Here is a 23088-nt window from a genome sequence, read left to right as displayed (position 1 = left end):
CGTACATCAGGGTCCAGGACCCCTCCTGGGTGCTCCTCGCCTTCCCTGCAGCACTTCCCTTTCCTCTGCATGCCGCGCTGAAACCGTGCCACGGCCGCTCGCCCTCGTGCTCCCCCTTTGCTTCTCACTTTCCCTCCCATTGGTTTCACGTTCCCTTCGCCACGCGGAAAAGCTTTCAAGCTCATCCAGCCCGGCAGCAGAGTTTATCCTGGTTCCACCCACTGGGACTTTCCTAGCTTCCTCCCGCACGGCGAGGGGAAAAAAAAGGCAGAGGCAGACAGCAGGCATCCCGGGGAGCTCGGGGAGCCGCGGTGCTCCCTTCCCTGAGCTAGGTTTCTATTGTAGGCGGTGCATTCCTCGGGAGGGAGGGTGTGTGTGTGTCGGTGCCTTCCCACACTCCGGGCAGCTCTTATTTAATGGGGGTCTCCATGCAGGGCAGAAAGCAGAGGAGGTTTAGCCATTGCCAGGCTCAGCGGCAGCTCGTAAGCCAATTGCCGGCATGGATCACAGGGCTGAAATAACCCTGGAGGAGGCTTCGGCGACCGGCCAAGCCTCCAGGATGCGCATCAGGGAGGACCTGAGGAGGATGCGCTGCGCCGTGCTGCTCTGCCTGCTGGCCGTGCTGCTGCTGGCGCTGCCCATCGCATACCTGCTGGCTGGGAACCTGCGAGCACCCACCTCCTGCCCCCAGGTAAGGCGCTGCCGTATCTCCACCTGTGGAAGTTCTACCTCTCCCCTTGTAGTTGTGTTCTGTTGTTTTTTGGTTTTTTTTTTCTCCAAATTTTCTGGGTCTGGTTCTCTCTTTGAGTTTCTTGTGTTTAAGGGCAGGAGAGAAGCACGCTGTTACATGCTGTCATCCTCGTGCAGAGCCAATCTGCTGAGGTTATAGCTGATTTTTGCTCAGTCCCTGCTCCTCCTGTCTTTATTTCACTCTGCTCACAGTACAAGATATGCCTTTAAAACTTTTGCTGGCATGCTGCTTGAAATTCTTAAGGGGAATCTCTGTTTGGTTGAAATCTGTGTCTCTTCACTGATCTCAGCCAGATTTTGATACTCATTTTCCTCCCTCCTTTCAGATGAGCTCTGAGACTTCCCCTCCCATGTCCTATTTCAGCAAGCATCTGCTGACCAAACGCTGATGTCAGTGGCTCAGTGCCCATCATACATCACCCAGCAGACAGCAGCAGCTCTCACGTGTTATTAAAGTACAGCCCTGCACAGATACCATCTGGGACAACTATGGGGCCTGACCCTAAATTTCCCACTGTGGGATTTGCTCCCTATCAAAACTTTCTCTACATCTGGGGAAGTTCTCATCTCTTTGATAGGACAGCTGAGCTCTCTTTGCTCCTGGGCTGGTGAAGATGGTCACCACTAAAGCTCTTCTGTGCTGCCCTACTCCTGCCTGCAAGTGCTTCTTTCCATTCTATCCTATGAATCTATCAGGACTGCCCTGTGTTAGAAGAGCACACACATACAGCTCTGAAGAATGAAGGTTTGAAGGAATGTTAGCTGCAGGTCTGAAATTCTGCACTCAATTAGTCTGCTCGTCACTTAGGGACAGCAGAAGACAGCAGTGTTAATAAGTGGCCTCGAGGGTAAATTTTGGATGCAGCAACCATTTTGCTTGTGTGTATTTAGATAGTCTGACAGCTGTGCCCGCAGCTCTGTGCCTCTGCTTGTTTGGCTGCGTAGAAAAGCTCTGGCCCTGCTTTGAACCTGAGTTTATACGCAAGCAGAGGCAGCTCCTGGTGCAGCATCTTCCATGTTAACTTTGCACCTAGCTTGCAGGAGGTGCAACACCCTGGCACCTCAGATTGCTAAACATGCTGATTTCTTGCATGTGTGGAAGCGCTTACTGCTGTGCTGACCCTCCTGCTGTTTATGGAGTGGGTGCATGCAGTCAGAAGGCATTTGGGGGGCTGTCTCTTTCCTCTTGCTGTTCCCTCCCTCTGAGGTTCCAAGCAGAACAGTTCAATTCCTGAGATGACCTTAAAGAGATTTAGTAATAGAAGGAATTAACGATAGAATGCAAGCTGTTAGGTAGAATAGTGCATTCCTTGTTCCTATTCTGCTGGCACAGTCAATAGAGAAAAGTGTTTGTGTCAGGGTCTGTTTTTTTTTTAAGAGGAAAAGAGCAATGTAAGCCATTAGGTTTGCTCTAGCCTATACATGCCCTTCACAAGCATGTACTTCTATGCACATGCAGTGAATTAGAGTGTAATAATCCCACGGTGATGCAATGAGGTGATCAGTTGCTTTGCAACCTTTGCACGTCCCACTGAGGCAGGAAAAGCACCAGGGCTGGCTGTGTGCCCATGGTACCAGTGCTAAGCTGGGTGGGGGTGTGCCTGGCAGCACTGTGCTGCATTTGCTGAGCTTTTCATTCATTCCTCCAAACTCTGAGTGTGTCACCAGCTTTGTCCAGCAGCAGAGTGCATTGGGGGGGAGGGTTTGCTTGCTTGATGTTCACCCCTCTGAGCTCAGCATGTCTGCAGCACAGCTGGATCCAGAGGAGAGGTTCTGAGTATACAGGCTCTCAGGACCAGGTCTTTTTGTGTTTCCAGCTGCATTTATACAATTAGAATTGTGTTGCTGGAGGATGCCTTCACATGTCTCATTAATGAAGAACTTAGCTGGGAGAAGGCATGTCTTGCATTGTGGTCACAACAAGCCCAGGTAATCCTACAGGCTTGGGGATGAGTGGCTGGAAAGCTGCCTGATGGAAAGGGACCTTGGTGTACGGATGGACAGTCGGCTGAATGTGAGCAGCAGTGTGCTCAGGTGGCCAAGAAGGCCAACGGCATCCTGGCTTGGATCAGGGATGGTGTGGTGAGCAGGACTGGGGGAGTCATCTTGCCCTGTTCTCAGCGTTGCTGAGGCCTCACCTCGAGTACTGTGTTCAGTTTGGGGCACCTCAGTACAGAAATGACACTGAGGCACTGGAGCAGGTCCAAAGAAGGGCAGCAAGTCTTGTGGAGAGCTTGGAGAATATGGCCCTACGAGGAGAGACTGAAGGAACTGGGGCCATCTTGCTGTCTTTAAATAGAGATTGCAGCAAGAGCAGGGTTGGTCTCTTCTCACTTGTGACAGGTGACAGGATGAGGGTAAACTGCCTCAAGTTGCACCAGGGAGGTTTAGGTTGGGTATAAGGAAAATATTATTTACATGAAGGGTTTTTAAGCAGTGGAATGGGCTGCCCAGGGAGGTGGTTGAGTCAGCATCCTTGAGTGTGTTTAAAAACCACCTGGATGTGGTGCTCAGGGCCATGATTTAGTGGTGGGCTGTCAGAGTTAGGCTAGCACGATTACGATGTGGTTGGACTTGACGATCTTTAGCATCTTATCCAACCTGAGCAGTTCTGTGGCTCTATGTGTTCGGAAGCCCTCACAGCAGTGCTTTTGGGCTGTGGGTGCCCTGGGCACACTGGAAGCAGGTGGGCTGGCCCTGCTTTGCAGCTGACATGAGTTTGCTCGCTGACCCTTGCAGCAGTGAGCTCACGGCAGGAGTACCACAGGACCAGAGCTCAGCCCATACAGGATTATCTTTTTCCACTGCACTCTGGCCAGTTCTGGGCCACAGCTCCAGCACCAACTGGGAGGAACTGGTGCAGCCGAACGGGTGAGAAGCACGTAGAAAATCCCTGCACCCATCCTTCCTGGAGCAAGGAGGAGGGGGAGGGTTGTGCAAGCAGGGTGTGCCTCTGTGGCTGCAGGGTGAGACGGTTGTTCAACTCAGCTTCTGTGTGGGTGCCCGTGGTGTCATGCTCTCAGAAGGGACATAAGCTCACCTTTTCCTCAGGAAATGCCCCTTTTAGGGAAGAGCAGTTATGTCATCACAGCAACACGTGCGAACCACCGTTTCTCTTTCTTGTGGTGAGCTGCGTCTTGTGTGAGTAACTGAGGCTTGATGATGGGTTCCCTGGACACCTTCCAGGTTTACACGCGGCTTCCCTGCTGGAAGTAGAAATCACTTTCTTTTGTTCTTCAAGACAAAGCGAGGTGAGGAAATAGGGTTTTCTAAGCATTGACACAGTTTGGGCTATTAGCAGGAAATCATAAAAGGCTGCGGGGCATCCTTCCCAGAAGGAAGGCCAAGTTTTAATCTGAATGCGCAAATGAAGGGAAGCCAGGCAAGCATCTCCATCCATCCCAGCAACTCACTCCATTCGTTCCATAAAGCTGAAAGTCAAGGCCTGCCCTGCAGATATTGGTACCTGGGCTTGTGCTGCTGGGAACCTTAGCGTGGCAGGACCACAAGCATGGCACAAGGGAGGTTCAATGTGAAACCAGACAAAAAATTTGCACGTGTACCTGTGTGCCATGTCAGCCTTGAGACACGAGAGGAGCCAGAAGCTCAGCCTGGGTTTCCATCTTATAGTCCAAAAGGATGAAGCAGCAAATATCAGAATAAGATTGGCAGAGCTGTAACCCACGCAGAGCCAGATGCCCTCATGGCCTGCCCAAGTGGGAAGGAGAAGCCCAAGGAGGTGGTGGAGTTACCATCCCATGAGGTTTTCAAGAAGAGGGTATATGTCACAGTGAGGGATGTGAGTAGTGGGCATGGGCTGATCTTTGGACTAGTTAATATTAATGGTCTTCTCCAGCCATAATGACTGTGATTCAAAATGACTTCTTGATCCATAAGGATGTAGAGGTGCTGGGGGAGCAGCAGGGAGCCTTGTGCCATGTCCTGGGTGTGGGAGACTCTTCCAAAAGCCATAAAACTGTTCTTTGATGCTTATGGTTCTCATGGGCAGAACAACCAGTATATGCCACAGCCCAGGCAAAATGCATCCAGCATTAAGGACAGCTTTTGCCAAAAATCCAGGCCATGCAGCACCCCTGGGCTGAGGAAAACCAAGTGCAAGCACCATGTGTGCCCTGCAGAGACCTGCCATGAGATTGCACCTTGTGCTAAAAATGGAGCTGGGGATGTTTGGCTCATGAATCCCCCCACCTCCACTGCCAGCCTGTTTTTCCCAGGCAGTTCTCCTGGACAAACCCAGCCCTTCCTTGAGGTGCAAAGGGGATGTTTTGTGTTTGCCCTCCTCCTGGGCTGTAGATGTAAATGTGGTGGGACTTTGGGTAGTAGTGGAGTTTTGCATACTGCAGCTTTCAGGATTACCATAGGTGCTGGAGATGCCCTTTGCTCCCAGCTCAGCTGTAGGGCGGGATTTTCAAAGTTGCTCAATGCTGCTTACATTTTCTCTGCTGTAACCAAAGGGAAAACTGTGGCCACTTGGTGAACTTTACAGAAGCACAGCTAAGCAAGAAAGGAGAATAGAGAAAAATGCTAATTGTGTGATTTCTCTACTGCCTTGTGCTGCCTGGCTCTCCCTCACCCCTCCTCATCCTGAAAGCTCTTTATGCACCTCATCCACACCCCTAGTGTACATCAGCAGCACAAGCATTGCTAACATCAGGCTATTGTGTAGCCTTTTTAAGTACTAAAATGTTTTCTGTTTAAACTGAGGTTTGTGTCCTTATCAAACAGCACAATTAGGAATAAAAACTCCACCTTTGCCACGCAAAGAACACATTCACACCATGCAGCACAGCTCTTCAGCACTGCTGCTCTTCAGGGCACAGAAGTGCAGCTGCTGCTTGAGGAGCATCCATCTGGCATTCTTTGGAAACAAGTGAACGGAGGTTGCATAAAAAGCTTCTTTACCACTGGCAGACAAAACCATTTTGATGTCTTTGAGCAGTGGGGTCCTTCCCTCTTCCCTCTCACCTCTGCTTTTATTTCAACACCTGAGTGTACATAAGATACGTGAAGTTAGGCTTTAAGCAAACAGCTCAGCTGAAGTTACATCGTTAAGTGTTGTGATTTGTGATTGATTTGTGGCTCTTTGTGGCACTTAGCATTGTTTGAAAGTACATTATTTGATAAATATGTCACAGGGATGCACAGCCAGCATCTCGCAGCTCCTTCCTTCCCCCTGCAGCCACACTGCTTTCCAAGCTGCTGGAGGAGGGCTGGAGCTACAGCAGCATGGCAGGGTGTGAGCTGGAAGCAGCCTGTCAGCATAGCACGCAGCCAGCAGCCCCTTCTTCTTTTTGCTGCTCAACCCAAAGGCTGGCACTGCTTGGCACAGGCGCTGTCACTGTGGGGATGTGCTCATGCTTAGTGCTGGAGGAAGGTTTAAGGTGCAAACAAATGTGAAATAAGTCTATCTTGCCCACAATTCAAGATATGCCTAAGCAGTAGACTTGCAGCCTGAAATAATGCAGGTGTGGAAAGAGAAGCTGCAGGTATGTAGATGATACACCTCTTTACTGGTGTTTCAAATGCACCATGCAGATGTTTGAAGCAGGGAAGAGCATCTCGTGCTGTGCTGCTTGCTCCATTTCACTGCACAGATGGAGACAGCAGCCACCAGGCAGCAGTGCTCCAGCAGTGCTATGCAGAGGCACTGGCCCAGGAGCGATGGCTCCTTCCCTCAGTTCTCCCCAAGGGAGAGGGGTGCAGGGGTTTGTCCAACCCACGAGCTGAGCACAGCCACTACAACAGCCCAGCTCCTGCCCCAACACCTGCCTGAGATGTGGGTGGCTTCAAACAAGCAGCAAGAAACTTGCACTGAAGCAAAGCTCTGTCAGGGCTTGTCCTTTTACATAAAAGCTTTAACTGAGGAGGAGGAGGAGGGTATCAGAGTACCATCTCCTGTTCTGGGGGATAAGCAAACTGGATGTGGTGCAGGAGCCCTGGAGCTAACTGCTTGCACATCTCTCTTGCAGGTCGTGGATGAGAGGAGCTCTCACTTTCTGAAGCAGCGGGCAGTAGCTGCTGGTAAGTGTGCCAGCCCTTTTCCCATCCCCATCATCTTTGTTTGCCGAGGTTTTGCAATTGCTGACACAGCCCCTGGGCCAGACAGCTCCCTGCCTGCCCTCACCACGAGGATCCAAGCATGTCAGGGCAGGGCAGGGTCGCGGGATGTGGGGAGATGGGTACAGCTGGGGCCATAGCGAGGGGTGAGCATTCCCAACCCCAGACAGGGCCAACTCCATCCCAGGTGGGCTCACACCTCCCAGCATTTCGCTGGGACCAACATATCTCCCTTATGGGCCGAAGTGTGGATTTGGGAGCCTGTAAGTTCATCCCTCACACCTTCCCTCCACACACTTAAACTTTTTTTCTCTTTTTCCCCCAGTTACAGACACACTTCCCAGTGCCGAGAAGCCAAGAGCACACCTGACAGGTAATGCTTGTTCCAAACCAGTGTTTCCTTTGGGTCTCACAGGTGTTGCAGTGCAATAACCAAGGTTTATAGGGTCTGATAGAATCAAGCTGCAAGATGCAGTGGAAGAAGTCACCAGCTTTGTCTCCTTGACCACAGCAGTGATTATAGGAAAGGGCCCACGGAGGAGGCAACTGGCAAACATTGCCACTTCCCTGGGCTGTTGCTGTCATTGTGTGAGCACTTGGGTTCCTGTAACTGAGCTTCAGTGCTGCCTGTCATGTTAGTGATCTGCTGGGTCTGCTGAGAACATTGGTGGGAAGAGCCCAAGTGAGCTGTGAGTTAGAAAGATCTGCCAGTTCTGGAGTAAAATAAGACCAAATAAGGCCGGTTTTGGGGTGCTTATATTTTCTGCAAGTGCAACCTGAAGCCACGCACACCACATTCCCATCAATAGCTTCCTGGTTTTGGTGAGGTCACACGTAACGTGCATTGGAGCAACCAAGGGAAGAGCTGTATGCAGCTGAACCTCTCAGCTTGTGTTGGCTAGGAAGATGCCAGCTCAGAATATCACCACCTCAGCATCAAAGCTGGGGCTGTCAGCACATTGAAAGGAACTTAGGGAATACTACCTGAAGAAAAAAGATTTGTAGTTTCCTGAGTGGATGGGACTGAGAGCTGAGGAGCTCTCCAGCTGCTCTGGACTCCCCCCTTATGTCCACTAAGATAATTTACACCTTTCCAAAATATAGCTCACTTGCAGAGGCTTCCCCAGTAGCCTGTGTGTTGTCCCAGAGGAGCCCTGTAGTAACTTGAAGCGTGCAAGAAGTTACACGAGGCTTAACACGTGTATGTGTGAGGTTATCAGAGCTTCAGGGCTGATTTGTCAACCACTATAGTTTGTTTACTTTCCCTAACCCCAAGCTCCTTCTTAATGCACTCCTATGTCCCAACCCTTTCTACACACAGGTGGATAGAACTGCAAAATGGATCTGTGCTTGCTCAAAATACATAAAATCACAGAACCACAGAATATCCTGAGTTGGAAGGAACCCACAGGGATCACTGAGCCCAACCCAGCTCCACACAGGACCCCCCAACCCCCAGCCCTATGGCTGAGAGCAGTTTCCCAGTGCTCCCTGAGCTCCAGGGCTGTGCTCACTGCCCTCTGGGGCACAGCCATTCCCCAACCCCACTGGGCCATCCCCTGACAGCTCCATGCTGTTCCCTCAGGTCTGCAGAAGAAGGACCTTGGCTGCTAATGTAGGTCCCTTTGTTTCCCAAATCTCCACATGACCAAGACCCAGAGGCTCTCAGTGCAGCTGACTCACAATTGCAACCCAAGTGTTTCTCTGCTGATGGGAACTTCCCTGGGTTGCACAAAAGTCCAACTGTCACAGGGAAGCACCCAACAGTTTGCTTTAAGTTTTCTCAGGCCTCTGTTTGAAACTCCTCCACCATCACTCCCAAGCAGTGCCCTGGGATGGGGCCTGTCCGCCTCCTGCCTCAGCCCCATCAATGCTATCAGGGAGAAGGAAAAAGCGAGGGGAATTTTCTCACTTCTTATCTGTGCATAACAGAGTCGAGAGCCTGAGCTGAAGGCTGCAACCAGGCTGCTGTGCCACCGAGCCACCAGGAAACTAGGCTTCCGTGAACTTGGCTTTAAGCTTTCTTGTTGGGTTCAAGCACTTCTCTTTTGCTTTTCTGCACCCTGCAGCAATGATTTCCTGAGCTCAATGCAGAAGTCTGGCGTTGTTCTAAACTTGTTGTATAATGATTTCCTGGGTGTCCTTCTGGTCTTCACTTCTCTGAAACCACGACTTGGGCAGAGAAAGTGAAAAAGGAATAATTATTCTTCAGATCTTTTGTACATTCCCCCACTTCAGGTGCCTGGTTCACTGTGCAGATAGCAGGCTAGGTGCCTTTCCTCATGGCAGATCTTCTCCAGAGCTCCAGCTGCCCCTCTCTCCTTCTGGGTTTAGGAACGTATGTTTTAAATGTAAAAGCAGAGTGAGAGGAATGAGAACTAACCAGAGTGTTTAACACGGGAATGCACCACTAAATTAGCAGTAGCAGGATGACTCAATGTTTGGGTCTCTGTTCCTTTTCTCCACCTGTCCTTGGCCTCTGGAAAATACACAGAGCAGTTTGGACTCATCCGTACCGACACCAAGACCTCCTCTCCCTGTCTGCCACTGAAGAACAGTCAGTGTGAACCCCAGCTGGGGCTTTTCTCCACCCTCACTGTTTCCCATGCAGTAGTTCAGATTTGGTGCTGACCACCACCATCCCTGCAGCCCTTATGGAGCTGTGCTTCAGGTCAGGAGGCAGACCTGCGCCTGCATGAGATGGCATGGCACAGTTGGATGAAGCGTGTGACAGACACCCAACCAAAGACCTGTCCAGCACTTGCTGTGCTGTGATGCTATCTGAACACCTCGCTAAATCTGGGTAGAAAATAACTTCCTGGCTCCACTTGGCTGTTTGGCAGCCTCTCCTATGAGGAAATGTTGAGGGAACTGGGCTTGTTTAGCTTGGAGGGAGCGTGTAAACAGGAGGGGGAATGGCTGTTTATGAGGGTGGATAGAGATAGGACAAGTAAGGGGGAATGATTTTAAACTGAGACAGGGGAAGTTTAGGTTGGATATTAGGAGGAAGTTTTTCAGCCAGAGGGTGGTGAGGCACTGGAACAGGCTGCCCAAGGAGGCTGTGGATGCTCCATCCCTGCAGGCATTCAAGGCCAGGCTGGATGTGGCTCTGGGCAGCCTGGGCTGCTGGTTGGCGACCTGCACACAGCAGGGGTTGGAACTGATGAGCATTGTGCTTCTTTGCAACCCAGGCCATTCTGTGATCGTATGATTTTGTGGTTTTAAGATCAATCGTTAAATTTCTTGAAAAACAGAGACCCTACAGCCTCTGTGCTTTGCAACTTGTGCAGTATGAGACCAGAGCTGTGTAAGAGTCCAAGGCCCTCATCTCCTTCCTAAGGTATAGCTCAGTGTCACCAGTGAGGGCCATGAACCGTAGAAACCCAAGTTCACCAGCATGCCACCAATGCAACCAAGTGACAGGGATTCCCCAGCAAGTGGCTAAACCAAAAGGGATTTTAGGGAAAGAGAAGAAATTTTATGTCTGAGAGATGCACAAAAAAATGAAAGTGAAAGGGAAACTTGAAGGAACTGCAGCAGTAAATCCCATAGTGAAAGCAGATTTTATTTACTTCAGAGATTAGCATAAGATGTGCATCTGCAGGAAGTGCAGCTCCATATACTTAAGAAGTAAATGAATGACAAGTACAGCTGTGCTGGAAAAGGAGGCATAGGATATTCAGAGGCACTTCAACATGCACCTTTCCTGATATATCTCTAAAGCACGGGGAAATTTGACCAGCCTGAAAATGGAGAGCATCAACCAAGTGAGTTTTAACCTAAAAGGAAGGTTAGAGCCATAAAACTTAGAATTGCCTCATTCCAGAAGTTATGAAATAATGTGTTTCATATGAGAGGCTTCGTACTTATTAAAAACACTGAAGAAATGAGTGTTGCTGACATCTTAAATGCGTCATTGGATATGTAGAAAAAGAACATTTCTCCCGAACCTTCTCCTCAATTTTTTCCCTAACTACCCAAGATGGAAGAGAGCCCAGAACTCTTTCAGGAAATGTTATCATCTTTCCTTATCTTCCTCTGCCACCACCCTATCTCAGAGAGGCCTTACTCCTTAGCCACGGTGACCCCAGTGCTGTGTTAGTTTTTGCCGGGTCCCAAAGCAGACGAGGACACAGACCATGAGTGCTTTTGCTTTATTTCCTCCTCTCTTTCTATAACAGCAAAGCTCTGTTTCCTCTAAGCCTCACATTCTTTATAATGCTTTTATATTTTAGCTTGGCTTGCTATCACAGTCCCCGTCTATCGTCTTCCAGCAAAGAAATACTCCATGTGCTTTGCCTTCTGGGAAAAGATAGAGGGATTTAATTTTTCCGAGCACTGACAGGCAGGCTGGGAAAAAAGCCATTATTTTGTTGTGCTACTGAGAGAATATGCAAGAAATTGCACTTCTAACAGCAGCTTGTTTTCCTACGGGTTATCTATTGTCAGAAAACAGGAAAAAAAGGACGGCACTGGGGGCTGAGGGTATTTGTTTTCCTGAATCTCATTTCCCCCAGGATAAACCTAACAGCCGTTGCCAAGAGCATTTCTAAGCTCATCCCCACCCGCCTTCAGTTTGCTTCCCTGCCTGTGCACACACACCCTATCCCCAAATGCTGAATCATAACTGACCTTAAGCATTAACTTAAGCTCATGAAAGCCGCTCCCTGGTTCTTCCCCCTCCTGTCCTGAGCATCCTGATCCTCTGCTTAGATCAGGCTGTGCTGGGGGTGGATTGGAGCTCTGTGTGTCATCGGTTAACCACGAGAGCGTTTCTGTTTGTTGGTTGTTCTGTCTGAAGTAAAGCTGAAGTTAGCACCGAGCTTAGTGTTCTGCCCAAACGTTTTCAAAACAGAGTTAAAAATGGGTTTTATTACAGCGTGTCACTTCAGAAGTGGGTGTTTTAAAGCACAATGGGGTTTTCTAGCTCTATGGTGAAATCAAAGGACGGCAGTTGTGTAGCAGAAGATCTCAATGCAGCACCCAGCAGCAAACCCCATTGTTAGCCTCCAGAAGTAACCTGGCAGGAAGAATTCGATGTTTTCAGTGCTCAGTGATAGATCACAATGATTGTAGTGAAGCTTCTGCAAGCAAACAGAGCCTGATGTCCTCAGTTAATAGTAGTAGTTAGCTCTACTATGGCACAAACACAGCTTCAGTCCATCAGTACTCATGAAGACACTGCTCTCGTGTCTCTGACTGCTGTCCTGAGCCATTAGGTGCAGGCACATATCCAGCTGTACAACTGGCCCAGCACTGCTTTCACTTAAGAACAAAGTTTATGCTTTGCAAATGAGTGAGAGCACTCCAGACCTATGAGCAAAAGCCCTGTGTCCTACCCCACAGTGAGACAGCCTTAGGGATGGACAGTCCCATCATTTGGGATGCCCTGTCACCTAGGATACCCAGCTGTAACCGAGTCCTGTGGGCAGCATGCTCCAACCAAGGTCTTCCAACTTTGGCTTTGGCTGTTGGTTGCTCAGATCTGGACATCTTATAGGCAGCCTCCAAAAGTAGCTCTTGACAGTTCGCCTGCAGCTGACTGACTGTAAAGGAAAAACATTTCTCTCCTGGAGTTTTGATTGCCCTGTGGAGGAAACATCCTGTATTTCTCCAGCTGGAACAAACTAACATATCTCTTCTCCCTCTTTCTTCCGCAGTGAAGAAACAAGATCCCTCCAGTGCCACGGGAAGACATATGCCCATCCTGCAGTGGGAAGACAAGCGAGGCTTGGCCTTTACCAAGAACAACCTGAGTTATTCCAGCAAAGCACTGGTGATACCTGTGTCGGGGGATTACTATGTCTATGCCCAGGTCACTTTCCGAGGGCCCAGTGACACTTCAAGTAAAACCAATTCTGTCACTGCAGTCATCACCAAAGTCACTGACAGCTATCCCGAGCCCACCCAGCTGCTGACCAGCAGCAAGACCCTCGGTGAAGAAAGGAACAACTGGTTCCAGCCCATTTATCTGGGAGCTGTGGTTTCCTTAGAGATAGGAGACAAGCTAATGGTCAATGTTAGTGACATCAAGCTGGTAGATTACACTAAGGAGCACAAAACCTTCTTCGGTGCCTTTTTATTGTAGGTCTCTGGCAGCAGCTTTGTGGAAGCCTCCCTTAAGGGCCCTGGTTTGGTGGTTGCATGTTGGGGTGCTGGTCTCTGTGCTGTCCTCTGTGCTTCACTCACCTGCTGCCTTAAATTATGGGGTGGAGAGAGCTGGACCTGCAGGATGAATGGAAGCAGCCCAAAAAACTCCAGAAAAATGAAAGTCAGACTTAAAAGATGATGGGGATTCTTGAAAGCTCTGTATATTGGAGAGGAACCTTTTTTTATGGGTTGGGTAGGGATATTTATCGTAAACAGGCTAGGCTGCATCACTAATTCCTTTTCCAGTACATCATTTCTTCAACTGAAAAGAAGTGTTTTAAACTTTCTCCAGCACTTCCAGTATAATTTTGCATCATCTTTCTTCAGATTCTTAAAGGCAATTACAATTAATAATTTCCTTAAACACAGTTCAGTGCTTTGCACTAATATAAAGCCCAGATTAATCATTAACTGCTCAATTAATCACTTCCGGTTTCCCTGTAAAGTAGATTAAAATTATATCACGTGTTTTGCAGAAGCTACCTGATTTTCTTTTATTTTCCAGGATACCGTTTACAGATATTTAAGTCAATGTATAGGCTTTAGCTTTTATTTAAAACTTCTAGGGAGCGTGCAGAAACATTTTCATTTCAGCATGAGTATGGAATCCCCCCACCAGATCCAAACATTAGGAAAGCAGAAAAAAAAAAACCAACCAAAAAAAAAGAAGGCAGGGAGATACGCAGAAACATCCTCCACACTTTCAAAAACCAATCACAGAAATTAAAAAAAAAAAAAAGAAAAGAAAAAGGAAGATTGCTCTGCAATATTTTGCTTTCCACCGAGCATCATGCAAAGCAAATGCAACTAAAGACATCAGTGCCCTCCTAACGCTTTGCAACCACTGCTACAGCAATCTGCTGACACAAAGATCTCCCCATCCTTTGCCTGGGTGCAGGCTGACGATCAGTAGTCCATGCAAAAGGTTGGAGGATCCAAAGAGAAGCTCGCAGTGTGCCATGGCCAGCTACAGAGCTTGGGAATGCTCAGCTTCCCATCTCGTGCTTCTTTTTCTCATAGACATTACTATCTCAGGGAAATTCCCCAGCTCCCCTTCTCCTCCCACAGTAAATACATCACTGTCAGTGAGTCAAGTCACACTTTTCTATGTTCAGGCTTTACACACTGAACTGCTTGGTGGTCTCTCACTTGAGTCCCTACCAGGCAGCTGTTTGGCAGGGTCTGTCCAGTGGCCAGGCTGCACTCTCTGCAACTCTCCCTCTTTCTTCCCTTTCCCCATTGGGCTCCTTCCTTCTTGGCCAGAAGTGTCACCAAGATGGCCTAGCTAACATTTCCACCCAGGGACATGGGCCCCAGCAGCATGCTGTTAGCACCAAGGAGGCACCCAGCACCCAATCTGTCCTCGTTACTCTCCAGGAAGGGCAGCTCACCATCACCACCTCAGCAGGGCTTTTCCCACTGCTTAAGAAGCCCCAGCTTTTCTCTTTGCACCAATATGGTAAAATCACAAGTCCAGGAAAAGTTTATTCCTCTGGGAAACCCTAAGACTTTCCATTTTCTTAGATTTTAGATTTGAGTCCTTCAGAGCTTCTGATCCCTTCGTTTTGTGCCCAAATCTGGATCTGCGTTCTTGCAGACCTCCATAGAAAGGCACACAGGTGACCAGCACACCAAAATTCATTTTTTATCTCACAGAGAGAGGACTTAAAGTGACCTGTCCAGGACAGGGGATTCTCAGCCACTAGTTAAAAAAGCTTCTGTGAAGTTAATGGGACGAATTCGGTTTATCCTTGGAGAAAATTGAAATGCAAATTCTAGCTTTACTGAGATATTTACAGAAATCCAGAAAGGTCTTTATTTCTACAAATGAGATTATGTAACACTCTTATGAGGCCATAATGCAGTCTTAATAGGCTTGTAGAACAGATTTCCATAAATACTATATTTTAAGTTGTCATCCCTTACTGCTTGTTGCACTGAATTATGTGTAATATGGGTTCTAGGGGAGAGGAGTCATGCATGCAGTATTTGGCTCACAGAGAAAGAACCTTCTAGGGATACATAAATGTACATACATAGATTTTCTGTACATATTTATGCATACTCTACGTACAAGTTTTAGGAAGTGCTTTGGCAATGATGAGCCTTTTGCTATAACAAGACATAATCTGTGCCTGCTGTACACTGACAACAAATTCCACAAGCATCTCCTGCTGCTGTAACAGATACAGATGTGACTGTCTTGTTCCACTGGCTGTAGCATAAGTGTATTTATTTTAGTTCATGCCTTGCAAGCTGTCCCACCCCATCTCATACACCAGCTTCTAGCAAGTTTAGCACACCAGCACAATTTACCGAGCATAAAGTAACATATCCAGCATTACTTGTTTTAAAGTAGTGCAGGCAGATTGATCCAAGCACAGCCACCCCAGTGGAAATTTCTATTTCCCCCTCTTAGTGCTAATAACGCTTCTGTAACAGTGGCCAGCAGGTACAGCAGGGAGCACCCAGGGCTGGCTGTGACCCCACTGACTGCAGAAGCCCATGGTACGGCGCTGGGGTAAAGCTGCTTAAGGGGAATAGAGGTCAGGCTCAGAGGGAAGGGTCTCAGGCAGACTGAACCCAAGCTGCGGTGATCAGATTTTCCCAAAGCTAATTGAGGACGGAAGCGTTCTCGGAAAAATCACCGTTATTGGGTTAGGAAAAAAAAGTTTCTTTAATGTAAATCATTTGTGGAGGTGTGAAGATGCCCATAGGTCAGCATTTTCAGTTGGACGAGGTGACGAAATGGGCCCTTGTGAACAAGTGACCTTTCGGCCTGCGGTCAGGCTGAAAACGCGTTTTGTTTTGGGTGGATGTGAAACTGAGACAGCTGGAAGAAGCTCTCCTAGAGGAAGAGCTTCAAGAAGGCAGCTTATGTTCACGAGCTAAAAATAATGGCAGGGTTTCTGGATTTGGCCCTTTCATATCTCGGAAAAGACATTTAAGAACTGCTCAGTACAAAAAACATTGCAAGAAACTGTTTCAGTTCTTGTTGGCTTTGTTGTTGTATATTTTTTTACGAATATTTATTAACAAAAGACTTCTGTTCTTAGGAATTCTTTTCTTCTCTGATTTCTTTGATCTCCAAAATCTAACGCTAAATATAACCCAAATTCCTAATGCAGTTCACTTACCTACTGCTTCCTTTCCCCTTGAGGTCTATATGTTAGTAAATGAGCATTCTCTCTGTATCAATAAGTAAATCTAACTCAAGCTATAAGAGATTACAATTCCAATCTTACCAACATACATGCATGCCTTGCTTAGTCTTAAGCTTGTGGGTAAAAAGAATGCCATTGTAAAAGGCAGCTCAGTTTCCCTTCTTGGTGTACAGGAGTAAAGCCAATTAAAAGTTGATTGGTAGAATGTTTTAGCCATGTTTACCCTGAACAACACCATTGCAGGGGTAGCCTCTCAATAAGGAGAACTCACACGGGCCACCTTCAGCCCATGTGTGTTGGCAGGATTGGGGCCTAGAGGTGGAAATTAAAGGTCGGGTTTCTGAGTCAAACATCACCCGAATAGCATCAAGTAGGCTGGTGGGAAGATTTTGGATGTGCCAGTTTGGTGAATGTTAGTCTGAGCCATTCCTCAGAAGGAAGGGACACGGCCAGGCTACAGTAACCAAAAGGAATGGGTGAAAGTATTGTCATTTCCAACACACACACACACACAAAACGTATTTTGAGAGAACGTCGTTACTCAACTCCGTGCGATCCAACTGACTGCACTGCGTTTTGCTTTTATTAATCTCTTGAGTGGCCCATCATTTCAGATGGGAAATGAGGAGAAAATTCATTCTTTAGAAGAATCAGACAGTGACATGAATTTTTGCCCAAATCTGGGTGTTAAACGCCAGTATAGCATTTTGCTACTGTAATGTATTTTCATATAAATGATTGTGTACTGTTTTGTGCTTCAGTACCGGTGTGAACCTTCAACAGCAGAACTGACTTTAGAGTTTTGTTTCCAAGTGTTATGATAATAAAAATGCAAGTTAACTAATTTAAAAGCTTCTGAGCCTGGTCTCCATCCAAAAACACTAACGAAATCACATGCAAGAGCGATCTGCTCATACAGCCAGAGAAACCTCCTCTGCTGTGCATCAATCATCTTTGCTTCCAGACACACACGGTGAGCAATCCCCCACCAGAGTGAACTCAGACACGGCCCTTTTTCTTTGCCATGGGGTATGTAGGGCTCCCATTTCAAAAGAAAAAATGTGAAGGTTGAGCAATGCCCCGCTGAGCACACGAGGGAGATGAGGATATTCTTCCAGCCAACTTTGAATATCATCACCTGATCAAAGAGCCATGTTTTCCCTGCCTCTACGTGAGAGCACCTCGGCAGCTTGGGAACTGAGTGTGTCCGATTGCTTTCCACTAGCAGAACCCAGAAACCTTCTCCCATTTTCTTTCCTATTTGCACTATTGTTGATATATCCCAGGATTGAACTGTAAGTGCCGTTATTAAATTGTTTTAGAAGAGATTTCTGGTTAAGGGCCACGTGCTCTGGCTGAAGGGAGGTTTTTGCCTGCAAACTCAGAGGGAGGAATCACGTTCAGGCACATTTACCCTGGCTTTCACCCACACTCACATACCTGAGATGTTTTGTTAGGCTGTGAGTGGCAGCATCCTCAGATCAGCCAGAAGTTAACTAAGCAGTAAGCATCAGACTTTCTCCTGTGGAACATCCACATCAAAGAAGATTTTTTTTATTTTATTTTAATACAATTGTTATCTCAAGTTAAAAGCTTTTTATTATTATTGAGATATTTGTTAACAGCAGCAGCCGCCTGCAGCAGATACACAGCATTGCACTTAAGCTGCCCAAACACTTGCTGCCTGAGTAGAACATAGGGCAGCTATGTACGTAGACATGTATCTTGATGGAAGGAAGAACCTTATCTTCAAATGATGAATTTGCTACACCATTAAGTTCTTCCTGGAGAGCAAGACATTACCCATGGTGGTTTAACTTCCTGAGATGCCCAACCACCAGCTGAAACTATTTGTTCATGCACAAAGTTCATGCCAGCTTTGTTCATGTACAAAGATCCCTTTTCCAGGCTGGGGACATGTTCTGTATCACAGTACTTCCAGCTTTTGGGGAGATCTGAGTTCACTCTGGCAGGGTTTGGAGACTTTGTCTCTTCAGCACCTCGCAGGATGGAGCACAAAGTGGAGGCAGTCTGCACCCCCAGGAACAGCATGGGTTATATACACTTTCCAGCTCATCAACGAGCAGCTGAATGAGGGCTGTGTTCTCTAGCACACTCAGCTGTTGTCAGACAGGTTCTCGAAGAAAATTAGGGCTCCATGATGCCAAAGACAGATAAGAATCTCTTCAAAAGTGGAAAGCAGGAGCCAAGTTTGTCAACAGCAGCAGTTACAAGTTTGTTTTGCCTTAGAAGTAGCAGGAGCACCAGCTTATATACAACATTATCAAGTGCCCTAAATCCGGAATGTTTCGGTGGGATGTTTTTTCAGAATTATGAACTAAACTTGCTTCCAGAATCCCTCATTGTTGCACAAATCAAGCTATGTTCTTCCATTGTCTGTAGGTTTTTGTATTAAAAAGTCAAAAAGGCACTGGAAATATTTTGTGTATTTATTGGCACCGTACATATATATATGTCAATTTTATGTAAGTGACTGTAAAAATCAAGGTACAAACTTGAAAACCTATTGTTCTCAGCAGCTTTCTCCTTCAGCAGATGGCTTTGATATCTTCTAATGATGAAGTTTATCAATAGCTTGTTTTTAAAATCACTTCGGATCTTAAAGCAAAATAAATAAATAGATAAAAGCCCTTTGTTTGATGCACCTTCATTCCTGACTCGTTCTGTACTTTCATGAGCATCCACCAAAAGCTGACGTTTTCAACTGCGAAGAGCAGGAGTTTGTTCAGCCATGGCAGCGTTGTTACGTGTGCTGTATTTTTCACACGTGATTCCCCAGGTCACAGAATCACAGAACTGCAGGGTTTGGATGGGATCTCTGGTGAGATATTGGCACAGCTGCTCAGAAGGTGGTGGAGTTACCATACCTGGAGGTGTTAAAATGGGAGATACCACACTGGGTGACATGGTCTACAGCAATCGTAGGCATGGGTTGATGGTTGGACTGGATGACCTTAGTGGTCTTTCCAAGCTGAATGATTCTATAGTAGGTGCAACTGCTACGTGAAGATGTGAATGTATTTACAGCTCACATACAGAAATCCCCAGGCTTCAAGCTGGTCTCCGCAGGCAGGATACAGAGGCACAGCTGTGCATGTAGAGACCAAAGTGGAAGAGATCTATTAAGATATAACCATGTAAGCCACTGCCAGAGCATGATTATCACTCAAAATAGCTCTTTGCTCACTACGCTTCCTTTCTCTTGACAGTTCCTAAAAACAAAGCATGAAGAATGGTATCCTTCCAAAGATATGGCAAGGGCTGCTCCAGCCCTAACCCTCTAGCAAGATGACTTCACTTCTTGCAGATAGCCCACTTCCTTTTCTTCATGTAAATCAGGGGAATCTCTAGTACAAAAACAAGGAGATATGAAACAACTTTTTGCTGTAGCGGTGGGACTGTTCCTCTTTGCTACAGAATTATCCGGCGAGTAGGTAGAAAAGGCATTACAGCATTTGGAAAACTCCCATGTTTGTACAGACCTCTAGGTCCACTGAAACTACACAGTTCTGCTCTGCTACCACCACCGTACGTGTGCTGACATCTCATTAGTTTACATTTGGAGGTCATGCCTGTATGCTTCTTTGATGAAGGATGTTAAAAGAGGAGGTGAGATTGAAAAAAGACTTCTTCTTTACCACAGGCTGCTGGCAGTTCTCACTTTGACTAGAAATGTAGGACTGATCTCCTGCATAACCCATTACTGCTACCCCTCTATGGTCGTAAATTTTGATGCCTGTTCATTAGGCATGTTCTGTCGAGCATATTGCTCCTCAATTACAATCCAAATTTCAGGGAAGCATTTATGCATCTATTCGAAGCCAAGTGCTTTGAACAAATCATTTTTTTGGCAGGCATAGTTTTCTGCGGAATTGCTTTCTTGCTTCAGTGGGGCACCGCTGGGATCGTGCTTTAAGGCTGCGAATGTAGCAATGACAACACAGCTCCTTCAAGTAGGTTTAGTTTATTCTTGCAGAAAGTTCTCAAATGGTAGTTGAGGAAAAAAAAAAACCACTTTTTCCAGCAATGATGTTGGATAGAGAAGCTTGCTGGCGCAGCTGCCACAAGGATTTTTCTTGTCTCATACTGTCACAGGGTGAATTTCCTAAGTGACAAGGCTGACTGCCCTGCTCTAGCAGCACCTGCTCTGTTCTTGCTGAAAAACCCTCAGGGATGGCACACGCGCTGTGAGCATATGCGAGTGCCCTCAGTGCAACCAGGCAGCCCACACTGCTTCCACCTGCACTCAGCACTGCTAGATTGCCTTCCTGTCCTCCTGCGTCCACATTTGCTGCATCAATGCTTTGACAAAGTGCTTCCACATCTATGACTTTTAGGAATAAACTCACAGCTGAGAAGCCTGTGAACAGAATAATGGCTCTGTAAACAAGTTGAGGGTTGTTTGCTCCTTCTGTTCTTCCCATCTCCTGCGGCAGATTCCTCACACTCCCTGCCTGCTGTATCAGTTTCAACCTGAGGATGAGGAAAGCCCTTGAGCCGGGGCAGCACTGCTCACCTGGGGCACAGGATGTGTGAGATCAGTCTCTCCTTCTTGGCTGAGGCTTTGGAACATTACAAATCTGTGACAACATTCATGTTTCCTGTTGTTTGTCATACAGCAACCTGTGTCACATTAAAGAAACCTCCTCAGAAGTCTCCTTCCCGTTTAGATACAGGGTCTGATCTGTGGCCCTTCTTTGCTGCCAGACCAGTTCTGGAGCCACAGGAATTAGCATGAGTGCTGATAACTCAGAGACTGAACCATATGAAACCATCCTCCAGTGATAAGAGAGCTCCCTACCAGGGCCCTCTTGAATCAGAGAGATCAGGACTAGATGACAGCCTCAGACAGCTCCCGGTCTCTGATAAGAAACACCACCAAGAACATAAATCTTTCCATCCTGCCCTCCTTCCCTCGTCTTTATACGCCACTAGTCCCTGATCTGGGAAACAGAGAGAGAAGAAAGATCAGCCAGCATATTGCTGGTTTGCTTGCCTTTTCCCTTTTTCAGTCTTTCTCACCTGGCTCTTCAGCAAATAGGTAGTATTTCCCTCTTCTTTCCCTATGCACTCGAGGTCATGCAGTCCCAGAGTTCTCTGCGAGTTCCATGGCAGTTCTCTGGAAGAGTCCATGCTCCAAGGACTGAGGCTGCTCTCTTCCACAGCACAGACTTTCCACACAGAAGGAATTTCAGAAGCATGCCAGCAGGCTCAGACAGTAGAATGACATCTCACTCACCCTGTAGTCACCACTGTCAATTCTTCCCATGGATGGGGAGCAGAGAAAGCCTTTGGCTGAAGAAGGAAAGGCTCAACTCAATCACATGCAACAGGAAGCATCAAATAAGCATTAGCCTGAGCTATTGCAATACTGAAGTGCTTTCCACTCACACACTTAAAGGAGTACTTTACAGAATTGACTAAGTAGCTAAATATAGTCAAATAAATAAACAAATATCGTAAGCAGCTGATCTCCCTCAACTTCCCACTGCAACCTTCCCAGATAACTCATCATGCCTCACATTCCCCCTATACCTTCAGTGATCAGCACACCCAGACACCTGAGCTCCAGTACACACCATCACATTACCCTCTGCAGAGCCCCTCCTGCCCTGCACGCAGCACCTCACAACCCCTTCCTTCACCACTACACTTTCGCTCCCACACAGCTACAGGAGCAGAGCAAGGTGGGGCTAATGGGGTCAATTGGCCCTCGTTAACACCTTGATCAAAGTCTGTGCCTTTCCTTCAGCTCATCGGACCTGGGAGTACTTCCTCTACTCAACCCAACTCAACTCAACCCAACTCAACCCAACCCAACTCAACCCAACCCAACTCAACCCAACCCAACTCAACCCAACCCAACCTTCTCTGTCTCTGTCTCTTCATACTGCCTACTTCTCTTAAGGAAAATACAGCAGTCAACAAACCAAAGTCCTCAAAGAGTGCCCAGGTGCTCTCCATAGCCTTCTGAAATGTCTGGGATCCCTCTCCCATAGATCTGGTTTGGATTTAGGTGGGGTGAAGACAAACCTGCCATTAGACTTCACAAGCGATCCCCTGATCCCATCCACAGCTCCCCTTAAGTGAGCTGTCAAGAATATTCTCAACAAGAATATTCATCGTGTATATATATTATACGTAACTTACTTTCTCCTTCTTCTATCTTTACAGGCTTTCCCTGATGTATTCATAGACTTAAAGCAGAAAACTCCAATGCAGCCAAACTATAGTGTCCTATAAATGCCAAACAGAATTAGTTATCAAGAATGACTTCCAAATACTATCATGTGCTCTGATGCACTCATCCAAAGTATCACTTGTTTTCATAGGAATAACTGATGTCTTCCCAGAAAATCAGGATGTTTTGTGGTTGTTTTTTTTTACTCAGATAAGACACTGAGTTAACAGGATCCAGTTGACCTACATCAAGAACGCCTCCAAGGCTCATTAGTGTATTTATCCTTTTATTATTCCTTATCTGTGAAGTAGGGAAAATCCATTTTTGCAAATGGGGAACTGTGGAGATACTAAATGACTTGTCTACAGTCACACAGGAAATCTGTGTGGGGCGAAGAAAAAGGAATCACAGAGATCCTCCAGGGTCCCCACTTCTCCCCTTTTCTCATCCTTGGCACCCAGAGCAAGGGCTGGGAGACAATGAGAGTTGCCATGGAACTGTTCAGGCAGGGACAGCAAAGGCTGAGTCAGTGGTGGTCACTTCTGTCCACTGTGCTGTTGGGGACCCCAACATAGGAAAGAAAAGGAAGCTCTGGGGAGACCTCACAGCAGCCTTCTAGTACTTAAAGGGAGCTTATAAGCAAGAGGGGGAGTGATATTTTACATTGGCAGACAGCGATAAATCAAGGAGGAATGGTTCTAGACTAAAAGAGGGGAGATTTAGATTAGATGTTAGGCATAAATT

The 23088-nt window shown here is 47.1% G+C and overlaps 1 protein-coding gene and 1 long non-coding RNA gene across 3 annotated transcripts in view; one reads left to right on the top strand and one right to left on the bottom strand.

Moving 5' to 3' along the window:
- Window positions 1-254: 254 nt before the first annotated feature.
- TNFSF15 (TNF superfamily member 15) lies at window positions 255-18762 on the top strand. The gene is made up of 4 exons (XM_042830774.1): window positions 255-691; window positions 6741-6792; window positions 7154-7201; window positions 12489-18762. Exons 1-4 carry the CDS (start codon window positions 500-502, stop codon window positions 12914-12916), a joined length of 720 nt encoding a protein of 239 aa, XP_042686708.1. The 5' UTR covers window positions 255-499; the 3' UTR covers window positions 12917-18762.
- The window catches only part of LOC122166765, a 13117-nt gene continuing 7688 nt past the window's right edge, over window positions 17660-23088 (bottom strand). The window contains exons 2-3 of one of the 2 annotated variants that reach the window (XR_006170883.1): window positions 21186-21458; window positions 17660-21106 (exon numbers count right to left, since the gene is read on the bottom strand). This is a non-coding gene — a long non-coding RNA (uncharacterized LOC122166765). Of the gene's footprint in view, window positions 21459-23088 lie in introns of both variants that reach the window. The other variant, XR_006170882.1, reaches the window with a different exon arrangement.

Source organism: Centrocercus urophasianus, unplaced genomic scaffold, assembly GCF_019232065.1.
Source record: "Centrocercus urophasianus isolate 14NV4802_14NV808 unplaced genomic scaffold, USGS_Curo_1.0 seq_34, whole genome shotgun sequence".
Taxonomy (NCBI): Eukaryota; Metazoa; Chordata; class Aves; order Galliformes; family Phasianidae; genus Centrocercus; species Centrocercus urophasianus.
This window is presented reverse-complemented; position numbering and strand designations above follow the sequence as displayed.